Raw genomic sequence first — 14,767 nt, forward strand, 5'->3', positions numbered from 1 at the left:
GACCAGGGATTAAACCCATGCCCCCTGCAGTGGAAGCGCAGAATCTTAACCACAGGACAGCCAGGGAAGTCCCAGTGTGTTTGGTTTTAAAAGCTGCTTTGGAAAATACATGATCTAAAGCAGGATTTCTGGGAAAATGGAGAGTCTGAGGGGATTAGGATCAAAAACTGTTAAGTTTCAAGAATGAAGTCTATTTTGACTAAACACTCTTCTTGGGCTTTGAACATTCAAGAGTGAGGCCGGAGAGAAGCCACTTATTCTAGTTACTAATTGCAGGGGTGCCTCCATTATCCAAAATATAAGAAAAGCCTGCCCCCAAGGCGCAACAGTGAAGGTCAGTAACTGCCTTTACTGGTCGCTTCTAGTTCTCGGGATGACAGGGCAAGTGGACGGCGCTGGTTTATGAAGCACCCTCTTTCCCATCACTGTTTGGTACCAGCAGCTCCTCTTCCTTTGGGACATTCCTCCTCACGTGTGGTCATAACAGGACAGTCAACCACCTCGGCCAAGGGCTGGGCATCTGTGCCAGGCTGGGGCTCATCAGACTCTGACCTCCTTGATTGAGATCGGGGAGCTGGAAAACGAGTCCAGCTCCCGTCGTTCTGGGCCTGCACCTGCTTATTCAATCTCGCTCCTGGGTGCTGTCCCGCTCCCTGTGTGTCCTGAGGCCCGGCTCCTCTTTCTTCCTTTCACTCCCGTAACCCACCTCATGTCCTTCGACAAAATTACCTTTTGCTTAAGGTCAACAGACTCAGTTTCCATTACTTCCGACAAAAGAAACTCACCTGATAAAGGAGACTAAACTGAATGAAAATTGAGACACAGGTAATGGCTACAGACAGCAGATTCCTGCAGGGTCCTCAGCTCTCCTGCTACTTATTAGCTGAGGGTTTATGTGCAGCAGCTGTGACTACAACCCGTGTGATATGGGTTGGTTTTAACTGGGAGGGTAAATAGGGTAAATAGGTCACACGCTATCTACTGCTCTCTTAGAACCGATTAAAGGAAATATATTCATTATGAGGATATTGGTCCTTCCTTAGGTAATCTAGTACGGTACCAAGAAATGTAATAAATAGAAACTTTATGAAATTGTTAAGAATTGTTAAGAAACTTTATGAAAACCTAGGGGTCAGCTGAGAAAAATTATAGTAAGATGAGGATATATTATTTAATTTTAAAATTGCTAGTTCACTGTCCATGTGTATAAAGATAAATCTCCATGGCTAGAACGATTATACTGGAAATATGACTGAAAAACCCAAATCAAAACAAAACCGCTGGTACCCCAAGCATTCTCTTAAGATTTATGATCCTGAGTGGTATTCCCAGCACATTCAAGAACACATTAGGATTTTTGACTGGGTCCCAATATTAAGTCATTATTCTTTCAAATATATATATTTAGAAGTCAGCTTTGGTTAGCTAATTCTTTAGCCCAAAAATATCCACTGAAAAATACTGTAAAAGGCTAAGAAAGACTGAGGCTCCTCTAGAGATATATAAAATAAGATCTTTCACTGTTTTAATTTCATACATTAATTATAACAGAACTTGTACTGGTGCTAACAGTAGGTACATCATTTTTTTCATATTGGGACAGTTTTTTCCTTGCATTATTCATTAATGACTCCCTAAATCCCCTTATTCTGCCTGTTTCATTACAACACAACCATTATTTTAAAGGTCTCCATCTGAACAAGTTTAACAGGGAGGGGATTGTGATGGAGGATAATGCACACTGCACACTTCAAAACTATAAAAAGCTGTAGTTTAAGTAGCTTTCCCAGTAAAATCATGATTCCTGATTGTGTGGATTTTAAATACCCTTAAGCTATATAAAACCAAGCTAAGAAACAACAATTATATGAAAAAAATATGCTACAAATCCCAGAATTACAAACAAGTCATTTTGTTTTTTCTTTCTGCTTACTTTGGATTTAATTTGCTCTTCTTTTTCTGGTGTCCTAAGGTAAAAACTTAAGGATTATTGATTTTATAGAGACACAGACGTACAGAACAAACATATGGACACCAAGGGGGGAAAGTGGCGGGGGGGTGGTGCTGTAATGAATTGGGAGATTGGGATTGACATGTATACACTAATATGTATAAAATGGATGACTAATAAGAACCTGCTGTATAAAAAAATAAAATAAAATAAAAAAGATTACTGACTTTAGATCCTTCTTTTCTAACATATGCTTTCAGTGCAATAAATCTCCTCCTAAACACTGCTTTTTGATGCAACCTACAAAGTTTGATAAGTTGTGTTTTCATTTTCATTTACGCTGACCCTTAAACAACACAGGTTTGAACCGTGTGGGTCCACGTATATGCAGATCTTTTTCAGTAAGTATGTATTACAGTACTACACGATCAGAGGTTGGTTGAACCCGTGTATGGGGAAGCATGGATACGGAGGGCTGACTGTCAAGTTATACACAGACTTTCAACTACACAGGGTCAGTGCCCCTAACCCCTGCTTGTTCAAGGGTCAACTGTAGTTAAAAGTATTTTTAAATTTCTCTTGAAATTTCTTCTTTGACCCCTGTATTACATAAGTATGTTGCTAAGTCTCTGTGTATTTTTAGATTTTTCCAAACAAGTCCTTTTGAATACTGAACTAATATTTCTTGGTCATGCTAAAATTAGTTAATACAACAGAGATGTTTTAATACACAATAGTACCACACCTAGCTACGGCACTGAGAAGATGTCACAAAGAACAAGGAATATATTGACATGCCCAATAAGACACTAATATGGTCCTGAGCAGTGGGTTGGTAAAAACAAATTACTAATGAACTTTTAATAGAAAAATGTCTCAGAAGTGGTGACCTTTCAGCTCAGCATGATCTTATAGCCTTAATTCTCCCATAATTAGAAAATAATTGTAGAAAATAACTTACTTTAACTTTTTCCCCAAATCATCTTTATTGTGATTGAAGTAATACTAGACACAAAAATCAGCTGATATTACAGGAATGTGAAACAATTTTATCGACCGTTCTTGCTGAAATTCTGGGTAATAGAGAATTGAAGAAAATTAGACCAAAGGTCGTTAAGAAGGGCAATCTGAAAGACAGCATATAAGTTTAATTATACATAACTGTCACCAAGCTAAACTTGAGGAGGTGGTGGAAGTAACGAATTTACTAGCTGACACTGGATTATAACATAAGAAAAGATATGGATTTGGAGGGATTTTAAATGTGGCAACACTGTGGAAGTACTTTTCATTGTAATTCAGGATACAGAGAACTCGCAAACCGGTTTATGATTATATAAACTACGGCCCATTTTCTGAATCTGTTATCAAACACTGGAGAGACTGCTTCCAAACTAAATCTAAAGGCAACCTGCTGTTATTTATTTGCCAACACGTATGGATTTAAAAAGAAAAAAAAAAATGAAGGCCAGGCAGGCACTCTGGGAACTGGAATTTTCACATATTAAAGTTCAGACACAGTATCATAATTTTTGCCCCGTAAGTCAAGAAGCAGGCGCTTCCCTGGTGGCACAGTGGTTGAGAGTCCGCCTGCCGATGCAGGGGACACGGGTTCGTGCCCCTGTCTGGGAAGATCCCACATGCCGCGGAGCGGCTGGGCCCGTGAACCATGGCCGCTGAGCCTGTGTGTCCGGAGCCTGTGCTCCGCAACGGGAGAGGCCACAGCAGTGAGAGGCCCGCGCACCGCAAAAAAAAAAACAAACCAAAAAAAAAAAAAACAAAACAAGAAGCAGTGAAATGCTCTGGTAATTAAAATAACATAGTCAATATTATCTATAAATAATGAGCGTGCAAGGATCTGCAGGATGATGAGTAAACATTTTGGCAGGGAGCAACTGCTACATATTGGAATGGAAAGCAATGTCTTTATCAGGCCTCTCTCTCCTCCTGCTTTCTCTCCCCCGTCACATCAATCTCATGGGAATTTCCCAGACAAAAGCCTTCTGCTTAGCTTGTAATGAATTAAACATCCATCTGATTTAATCTCTAGCATTTCTCTTGCTCTGCCCACAGGTAACTAACTGCCACGTAGCAGAAAGCTGACTGGACAGGAGTGTAGTGAACTGGTTTTATGCCCACACCTGACATGGAACACATTTCTGTCTTTGGACCTCCATTTCTACGTTTGTAAAAGTGAGAGGCTGAACTGAACTTGATAATGCTTACAGTTTCTTGTCAGCCCCACAGTTGATAACTACTGCATTTGGACGTGTAGAACATGGGTTAGTTCCACCTCAGCTTTCTGAAAGGTTTCCAATATCAACAACTTGAGCACCTTCCTCTATTAAGGCAAAAAAGTTTAAGCAAGAAGGAATGTCCTTATTTTTATGACAAAAATCCATACTGGTTATACCCTTCAAAAAGTCTCAATGAAGTCATGTCTAACATTTGCAACTATATGCATATAAATATTTAAGTTCATTGCAGCACAGCGTATCAAACAGTAAAACATCAAGGCGTGCAAAGGCTCTTCCTGCCCTCCCCAAAATTGGTGACACAGAATTTTTTCACTTCCAAATGTGAAATGTGATTCACACCCAGAATGTGTCACAATTTGCATGGATAGGCTACTAAAACTGGAGCTTCTTTTGTAGACAGCTACGTAACATCTCAGGCATGTTGGTAAGAAAAGAATCATGACTGAGACTGGTGGTGGCAGCAGCCGGTTGGTTAGAGAAAATTAATCCTATTTTACTAATGGCAATTCCTATTCACAATGCCTAATTTTCTCCATTATCGTATAAATAGTCCACAGTGTCTATTACGTGACACATACCTCTGTCACATAATAGCCCTACATGGACGCTTTGGGTGCATAGTACAACCATGACTACACCATCATCAAACAACCATATACACCCAAGTCTTTGAAAACTTTGGGACTGGAGCAGGCTGGAAGGAGAAATAAAGAGAAGAACGAAAGAAAAGCTATAAATGAGCATATACTACGTGTATGTTTTTGGAATCCTCCCACTGATCCTGGCAAGCTTGGAGCCTTAAATCAACTTCGACGTTCAGTTCAGAGATATTCCCCACCAAGCCTCTCCCTGTCCTGGTTCAACCTACACACCAAACACAGGTTCCAGATTTCTAGAATAGCTTTAGGAATAAAAGAGCTGAAAGACGACTTGGAAACAGCCACTCTCTGTGGGTTTGGTATCAGAATACAAGAGCTTCAAGCAAAAAGATCTGTGAAGAAGAAAAGCCTATCTGTACATTCAACTCTCTAATAAGACTTGCCCCATTTGCCCCCCCATGGAGCAAAATATCTTTTTTTCCTGTCATTATCATATGTAAGAAAAAATACCAAATGCTCTTGAAAAGGTTCACATTGGACAAAGGAAGGTGTAAAAGAGGAGAGCTGTGACACGTGACATAGAGAATGAAGTTCATGTGCTGAACCTCAAAGGCTTCATCAATCCTCCAATCAACAAATATTACTAGAGCGGGATGGCAGTAAGGGGAGAGCCATTCTAATAGAGTTTATGTCTGGTCTGGATTGCTACCTCTGATTAACTGAATATTAAATGAGTTGTCCAGTGATCTCGTGTTCTCTACTGGGGTGCTAACAGATCTTGCAAGAGGTTCTTACTGACATTTCTTAATCCTAAAAGTTAGCAGATAGTTATAACAGACCTGGCTCTATCCTAACATCTGTCATGGGACCCTTTACAGTCTGGTGCTTTCAGCTCCTTCCTGGTTATGTATATTTTTTTAACCACATTTTCTTTCCATTCCAGCAGGTTTGTTTGTCTTGAACAGACATTCTTTTCCACACCTTTCTTCAGCTCCAAAGGAAATGCTGCCACAGGAATGAGGCCAGTGGATGGATGCCGCCTCTTGTACTGACATTGTGCAAAGAAAAACACTACTTACAATTTTAAGCCATCTTTACTCAATAATAAACAGTGGTTTGATAGTTCAACCACAGCTGTTGACATTTACAACCAATTGTCATGCATTTCCTAGGCATAACTTACAAGTTCAAGCTTTTTCATCTTTTACTGAGGTTTAATGCTTTATGTGATGAACAATATTTTTTAACTGATTGCATCACTTGCTGGCTTCACAGAAGCACCCAACATCACTCACATATAATGTCTGCGGATCTAACTCAAGCCGGAACCAAGTTAGTGAACTTGCCATCTAATTCTATAAACTATCCCAAACTTCTATTCTGCGGAGAGCAACTATCACTTTCATATCCATGGCTAGCATGAGTATTTAAAACTTCTGGATTTTCAGAGTCAATATTTCACAAAGAAAGAGCGAGAGTTTATCACTTAAGTAGATGTAGATGCTGGGTAATTCACTGGGCGTCTTCCTAGCTGGGTGATTTATTTCCATACACCAGCCTCATAGTATTTAAGTAAGAAAAAATTCAAGGTAGCATATGCAATAGGATTTTTAACTAAACACAGGACCAAATAATTTAGAAATGTCTCCAGGTCTTTGTACATGTATTTCAATCAATAAAGGAAGGGCTGTGTCAACTCTCTGCTTTTCCTATTAATTCTGGGTCTTTACTCAAAAACCTTCTTCTTGGGGATGGGTTTTCTGACAATCCTCTTCCTTCCCCTATACTTTTCCCCTTCCCAACTGCTCACTTCCAAACTAGTCTTTTTTTTTTTTTTTTTTTCCAAACTAGTCTTAAACAGAGCCGATAACATTCTCCTCTGAACATTATACTATGAATGTATCTCTTAGAGCATTATCCACATTTTATTAAATATTATTTGTATGATGTCATATTGTATATTATATATGTGAGGCATCACACACACCCTCTCCTACAAGACAGTGAGCCCCGTAAGGACAGAAAGCATATTTTATTTATCTTTGTAATCTAGTGCCTGAGAATGTAAATAAATGTTGCTGAATAAATAAATGTTGAATTTTCTCAAGCCTAGTCGTAAAGATCCCGTTTGTTTTTCATGGATTATTTCTCTGGAGATAAAAGTGGTTTAAAGTTACTAACCAAATACTGTGCTATGAATTATGTAGGAACAAGTGACTGTTATTCTAATACTCCAGAAAGGAAAAGTGAAGGAAAGAAAATGTGTTATGTACTCGGTGTTCCACATTTAGCCACTGAGAAATAAGGTGTAGAAACTGGATTTCATACCTGACAACGTGGTACTCTACCCATTAGCTTATGTCACTCACTTGAACAGCTCCTATTCTCTATTTGTAATAAAGTTTCTTTAGCACAATATGCTTTGGACTAAGAAGGAATATCAGTTCCATGAAGTTAAAAAAGGGCCTGATTTCTCCCTTTCCTTTTATGTAATGGCAATCAGCATTATTATCCTCTCAGCTTTCCAGGTTTGACAGGGAATGGTATGCTTTAGTGACTGTGAGAAACCATGAGGGATGCCCCAGTTTTTAGGGAGTGTGTAAGCAAATGGCTGTTTCCTCTGTACTCCATTTCCCACTCTGTGAAAAAGAAAAGCATAATATTTAACATTACCAAGCTACTGTGAGGGTTAATTAGATTTAATGGGGGAAGGGAGGCAAGCTGATTAGGCACTATTCAAATTCAAAGAATCATTATTTTGTGTCTAAAAATAATCCTGATTTAGGAGTAAAATTAATTTGGAAGCTCAATCTTTGGTAATCATCTTCCCATACCTAAAATTTTAAAAAATGCCATAGTTTTTAATCAAAATCCCATTCTAAGCGCAATTCAATGAAGTAAATGAATGGAGATCTGTGAATGTCCATTCACCTTTGAAGCAAAACAGTACACAGATCAGTTCTTTCTTTTTCTTTTTTCTTTTCCCTACTTCTCTCCCTCCCTTCCTTTGCTCCTTCCTTCCTTTTTTTGAAGATACACTATGTGTGGAAAGGTTAATTTTGGAGAATGGAGTAACGTAAACAAATATAGATTTTAAATCTACATTGACTTTTGTTCGTTTGTTTCATACGAAACATTTGTGAAACACTTTACATTCCCTCTTTAAGCAATCAGTAATCAATGTTCTGTGGTTGAAATAACTCTTCAGGTCATATCTGATAAGTTCCATCTCTATTTTTGTTCAAGAACTAGTCAGTCCACCAAAAGGGGTAGGATACGCAGGGTGGGAGGGAGACGCAAGAGGGAGGAGATATATGTATATGTATAGCTGATTCACTTTGTTATAAAGCAGAAACTAACACACCATTGTAAAGCAATTATACTCCAATAATGATGTTTTTTTTTAAAAAAAAAGAACTAGTCAGTGAAAGAAGATCTTTGTATTCCCCAAATTAAAAAACAAATCCCTCGATATTTAAGGCTAAGGTCATAAAAAGGGCATCTAAACAGTAGTCATCATAATTAATTTAATAGATTAATTTACTATGAAAATCTTCATGAGAAGTAGAAGCTGGTACCTGAGAAAAATCCGAGTTGTTGTCTAAATCTTACTAAAAAAGTGAGTGTCTTCTAAAAATGGAAAACATTCTTTAAAAATGTAACAGTTGATAACCCTTGGAAATATGCCATATCTGTTAGGAAAAAAATGTTGCACTCAGTTTTTGGTGAGTGAAGACGATTTGGCTGGAAAGGAACTCTATTCGTGTTTGTTTAGAATTTTCCAAAGGAAAGGGAAATAATGTAGTTCAGTCAGTAGAAATGTATTCTCTACAGAGAAAGCAGGAATAATTCTCTTTTAACACAGTCCTATTAAAAATTCCCATAAGACTTATAAATTCTCATCACATAGACTCTATACTCACCAAGCAAACTTCTGATTATTCATTCGATTTCCCCGGACCCTTGATACTGGGGACGGATGTACCCTGTAAGAGATGAGAGTAATCCAGTCATTGAAAAAGCATTTTCCTGATTATAAATGAACAAATAAAAAGTGATCTGGCTTATAAATGATCTCTCTTAGATTTGCTGAATATAAAATGCCCCAGAACTTGAGCACCTCTTAGTAAATGGATGCAGTTAAGTTCCTATGCCTACAGACCAGCAGTCAGTCTCTCTCTTTCCTTCGGCACCACTTTTAACATACAAAGTGTTTGTCACAATGTTCACTGTGAAGACCCCCCAAAGGTAGGACCAGTTTTACTAAGTTGATTCATTCATTCAGTCCAACAAAAAGTTACTGCTGCCTACCTACTCCTTGCCAGGTTTAGGAGTGCATAAAGGTAATGTAAGGTCTGGTGCTGGCCCTCAGTGAGCCCTTTCTGCTACTTGTTTCCATAAGAAGGACACGAAGAGACAGTCTAAGTATACACTCCCTCAGTCAACTTCCAGATTTAAAGCCCTGAAAAGCAAGATAATGAAGGGGATCAGTATACGCCACCCCAAAACACGCTACAGAGGCATAAGGATTATTTTCATTTGAAGGCAACCACAAACACAAACAGGAGGAGGAACTCTCTACCTTCCCTTTATATGCCTAAAAGCAGGGCATACATTTCCCTTTTGTAAAGGAAATTTTCATTTTTAAAGGCGTTCCCTGCCCCCCCCCACCCCACCGCCCCATACCAGGAAGCAGAGTACAATGTACAACTCTTATCACCAAAAATGGTATTGAGATGAGCTGGCATAAACAACCCTTATTTACCATTAGTTTCCCCCATACATTTCCTAGTCACCTTCCTAAAATTTAGCCCCCCCTAAACGTCCAGACCCCCTTTTCTTTTGACAAGGCACTTCTCTACAATTTATTACCCTTTGTTAAAATGGTATATAAGCTTCAAATTTTAACCACCCCTTTGAGTTACTCACCACCGAGTATTCCTGCATGCATGTATGCACACATGTTTTATGTGTAAATAAACTTTGGATTGTTTTTCCTCTTGCTAATCTATCTTTTGTCAGTTTAATTTGCAGGCCCCCAGACCCTAAATAAGGAGAGGGTGGAGGAAAAAAAAATTTTTTCCTCCCCTACAATAACTTCATCCAAATGTCCAGGCACAGAATCTGTGGGAATGGAGGAGAAAGGAAAGGTGAATAGTTATTTCTAGGAGGAAGGTCTTCTAGATGTGATACTCTCCAGCCGGGCTTTAAAGAAAACAGTCATTTCAAACCTTTAGCTAAATTATGGGGAAAAGATAGTAAAGACTATATTGTTTTACAAGCTTCCGGGGTTGGAGTCATCCACTGGAAATAGTTGAAATTTCTAGGAACTGCTAATATCTTCCAATCAGGAGCTAGCTGCTGAAACTCCGTGAACCTCCACCTCTTTGTGGGTCACTTACTGGCAGCACAATTTGCTCTACTTCCTGTCCTTGTGGACACCTTCCTGCTTCCTAGTAAAGTACCCATCTTTCTTTACTAGGTACCTGTGAGATCTAGGCAGTCGTTAAGCTTGTGTTATCTTTACTCTTTATGTCTCAGACATTATTCTATTTACAAGACAAGAAACAAAATGGGGATTTTAAATTGGTCTTAAAGTCCACTTAGAACCAAGAGCCCCAAGGTTGATTAGAATCCCAGTTCTCCATAGTTGTTCAGCGAGTGAGAATCATTTCAAAACGGACAGTACAGGGCTTCCCTGGTGGCTCAGTGGTTGAGAGTCCGCCTGCCGATGCAGGGGACACGGGTTCGTGTCCCGGTCCGGGAAGATCCCACATGCCGCGGAGCGGCTGGGCCCGTGAGCCATGGCCGCTGAGCCTGCGCGTCCGGAGCCTGTGCTCCGCAACGGGAGAGGCCACAACAGTGAGAGGCCCGCGTACTGCAAAAAAAACCCCCCAAAACAAAAAAAAACCGGACAGTACAGTTCTAGCCCCTCAGAAGGGCCAAATGCAGTCTTTCCGTAAACCCAGAGCCAGGCTGCACTTTGCACTCAGAAGGCTTATTTCTTCCAACATCCCTTATTAACATTCTTTTCCTCACAGCACTTCTCAATGGATTCTGCAGCTGAGCCGCTCAGCACAGATTTTCTGCTCTGTATGGGGGAGGGGTTGTTGATGATGCAGAAAGATGGAGAGAGGCCAGACAGCCCCTCTGGTGAACTGTCTCTTTCAAGCACGGCCCACTTCCTGCTGTTTTGCAGCTACAAGGATCACCTGTTGGTCTTGGCATCCGGCCACAGGGGGGCCTATCGGAAATGACAGACTCAGCTAGAAATGAAAGCCAGCTCATATTCCAGTGCCCCAGTTTGGGGAGAGAGAGAACAAACACCCAATAAAAATGCATAAGAATTATACACAAGGTAGCAAGTCTCATTCTTTTTGCTTTCTTTTTTCTTTCAGTCTGTTTGAAACACAGTCATCAAAATGGAATTGTGAGCCCAAAACTGTCTCTCCAGTTAAAGTTCCCTGACCTAAGGGAAAATGCAGGAAATCCTCGTGAACCTTGCCTGCATACCCCCTGGGGTGTCAGAATCCTACTGCCTAAATAAAATATGCAGGAGTAATAGACCACATACTCACAGTTCTTTAATTCACTCTGCATCCTTTAAATGTTTACGTCATGTTGCTTCCACCTTAACCCTATTTCTAGTCATCATGATAATTCCACCAGGTGAAGTTTGATGATATAAAAGTACCGATGCTTCTCACTGCATACATCAGTGGGAAAAAATGGGTCTGTTTAACGTATAATTACAATATTCTCTAAGTAATTGTATCTTTTAGCAAAACTTCATTGATCCATAGATCAAATATTGTAAGTTGATAATTTCTTAACTGTTTTAACAGTCTTCAAAGAATTCCTGATTGTGTATGTAAGACCAAATAATTATAAGGTTTCTTGAAAAGGTAAAACAAGAAAGGTTTTTTCCCTTCCCAAAGCGAGTAAATTGATAACCTGGAGCTTACTTTATCTGATAAAGTAGACCGTAAAGGGTAGACCGTAAAGGTTTGCATTTCAGCTACTCCCCAATTTCATTTCTGCAAAAGAATATGCAGTGTTTCTATGAGCTCTGTCTTTAAATTGTGACACTTTTTGCCTTCTCTACCTTCTTTCCACATATAGCAGCTAGGCAGGTAGCAAAGTCAAAACCCCAGTAGGAGAAACTACCATCTAATCTGCATGTCATGCATTATTCATGGCCTCCTGATTCCTGCACCTGCATCTAGGCAGGAAGCTTGCAGGGAATGTTCATTATTCTTCTCTTAGCCTCACACAGGCTTGATTACTGCTAAGCCACTTTGTTCTGTAAGTAAGGGTTTCAGGCCTTAGTACTAACCGCTGGATATGGAAAGAAAAAAAAAATCACCAGGCTGAAGAAAAGGGCAATCTTTGTTGTTGTATAACATGTATTCAATCCTACAGTGTGCTCTTCGGAGACTGACAGTTTAGGTCAGATGGAAATGCTTGCATTTGGTAATTTACATTACACAGAAAAAAGGAAGCTATAACATTAAGGTCATGTACACCAACTGTTCTATTTATATACACTTACTCATCTGAGGCAGACAGCATGTTTATAATTTTACCCAACACAAGGCTTAATTTAGCTTTTTTGCTTAGCATGTGAGAACTTTTTAGATACCTTCATACAAAAGTGATTCTTCCTTCTTTCGGTATAAGCACTAAAGGACCCGACCCTCAAATCTTGTATTTTAATGACCAACATTTATAGTTAATCAAGAGAATATGATCGGTTTGTTCTTTTTCAATGTTTTCCTGAACCTACCCGAATGGCTGGTGGCTGGCGGTGGGATGTGAAATTTCCATCCCCAACGCAAATTATTGATCACGGATGAACTGCCGGGAAGGGCACCCATCCTACCTTTTTACTATCCCCATCGCAGAAAAGCTGTGACAATTTAAATCCAATCTTATAGCCCCCAGTGGAATCAGGATGAAGTGGTAAAGAGTACAAACTGTGTAGCTGCCTGGGACTGAATTCCGGCTCCACCATTTACCAACAGTGTCATCTTAGGACAAGTTACTTAACCTGTCTGCCCTTCTGTTTTCTCATTTCTGCACAAATGGAGGCAATGATAGTGGCCACCTCCTAGGTCTGTGAGATTTAAATGAGTTCATAGTTTTAAAGTGTTTGGAACAGTGCTTGGTACACAGGAAGCAGTTAATACATGCTAGCTATTATTAGCAGTGCCGATTGGATTGGAAAGGATGGGAAGATGGAACTGGAATATCCAGTTAATTCCAGGGGGTTGAGATAAATGTGCTCTACAGAGCCTGCAGTCTCAACTACTATGCTTATATGACTTCACTGAAGGCGAGGAAATAGCAAAGAGAAATAAACACCCATAGAGTAACATGAACCAAATACTCTGGTTTCTAAGGTATGACTTCCTCTCTGGCACCTCATTTTGTCTTCTTTATTAGAAGACCTATCTTCCGTTTACTAAATTGGATAGTATTTCAGCTGTATCCCATTCAAGTCAGTAATCATAGGAATAAAGTCATCCCCATTACTAAGCCTTTACTCGGTGCCAGACACCATGCTTAGTTCTTTAGCTACATTACCATATTTTCTCCTCATATCATTAGTATCCACATTTTACCTTTGAGAAAAATAGGTTTAGAAGAGTTAGATAAGTTGCCAGAGTTGCACGGAGAAAAGCAAACTCAGAACTTGGACACAGGTATGTCTGACCTGTCTTCCTGCAGATTATCAACCAATACTTATAATAAACTCATGTATATTCCCTCCCCACTACCCCGGAGGATGCAATAAAGTGAATTAGCACCAGGGGCCTTAACAAGACTTAGCATTTATTTGAGCCCAACCGAACATTCTATAGTATAAATAGATGCAAAGTGAATGTACTGGTTTTCCTGGCCTAAAATTGGCACCGGGCTAAATATTAAGCCTTCGGGGACTCACCAGAAATAGAGTCACAGTCATATACTTTGTTCTCCCTTTAACTCTTCATGAAAATTCCGCATTATTTGTGTTACCATTTCAACACATAATGTATAACACATGTAAGTTTTTGATGGTAAAATGAATCTACCTCCTCACTTCCCATTTTTTCTAGAACCCAAACCAATCCAGTTTGGGACCACACGTATCTGATGAAACCATCGATGTCACGGTCATCAATGGCCTCCACGTTTTCAAATCTACTGGTTAAGCCTCAGTCCTTATCTTCTCAAATTCTCCACAGTGACTCACAGAACTGATCACTCCATCCTTGAAAAACTTTCTCTACTCGGCATCAGTGACATTTTTCCAGCCTTCTTACTCTTTTTTTTTCCCTTTGCCTAAGCCTCTTCGTCTCATTCTTTTGAGCTCTAAATATTGGTATGGCCTGGGGATCATTTTCCCATGACCTTTCTCTGCCCTGTTTCAGCTCACTCCCTGGATAAAGGAGTCTCCAAAATAGCTCCCCTCATCCCCTTGATGATTTCGTCCCATCCGCAGGCCTTAGATACCATCCATATAACAATGACTCCCAGATTTCTATCTCCAGCCCTAGCCCCATATCAACACCAGACTTCGGGTTTTCAGCCCCGACCAACCTTTCCCTTAAAAAATAAAAGGTGTTCCTTTTCTTATCTTCCCAGGCTCAAAACTGGCAGCATCATTCACCCAGTTGCAACCCTGAAATAATATTTGAGCCGTTTCATGCTCTCAGGCCCCATATGTTAGAGAGGCTGCTTAAGTGAGAAAAATCAGAATAAGTTATTATTTCAAAGACCAATAAAATATTTATTGTAACAAATTACTCATCTAGTAAGACTAGAGATTTTCATTACAAGATCATAAGAAATGATTATATATACATATTTCCTATTCTTAAATCCACTTTTTTCTGTTATGTAATAAAATGAGTAGCCCGTACTCTCATCCATAAATTGATCCAATTATTTGACAAAATACACACTTTAACAAC

General features: G+C 39.5%; 1 protein-coding gene across 5 annotated transcripts in view; it reads right to left on the minus strand.

The window, feature by feature from the left end:
* Positions 1–14,767, minus strand: part of KLF12 (KLF transcription factor 12) — a 452,101-nt gene that overhangs the window by 71,661 nt on the left and 365,673 nt on the right. For all 5 annotated transcript variants that reach the window (XM_079903472.1, XM_079903469.1, XM_079903470.1 and 2 more), the window contains one exon: positions 8,732–8,794. In XM_079903472.1, coding sequence (XP_079759598.1) covers positions 8,732–8,794 — 63 coding nt within the window. The remainder of the gene's footprint in view (positions 1–8,731; positions 8,795–14,767) is intronic.

Source organism: Stenella coeruleoalba (assembly GCF_951394435.1).
Source record: "Stenella coeruleoalba genome assembly, chromosome: 18".
In the NCBI taxonomy this organism is placed as follows: Eukaryota; Metazoa; Chordata; class Mammalia; order Artiodactyla; family Delphinidae; genus Stenella; species Stenella coeruleoalba.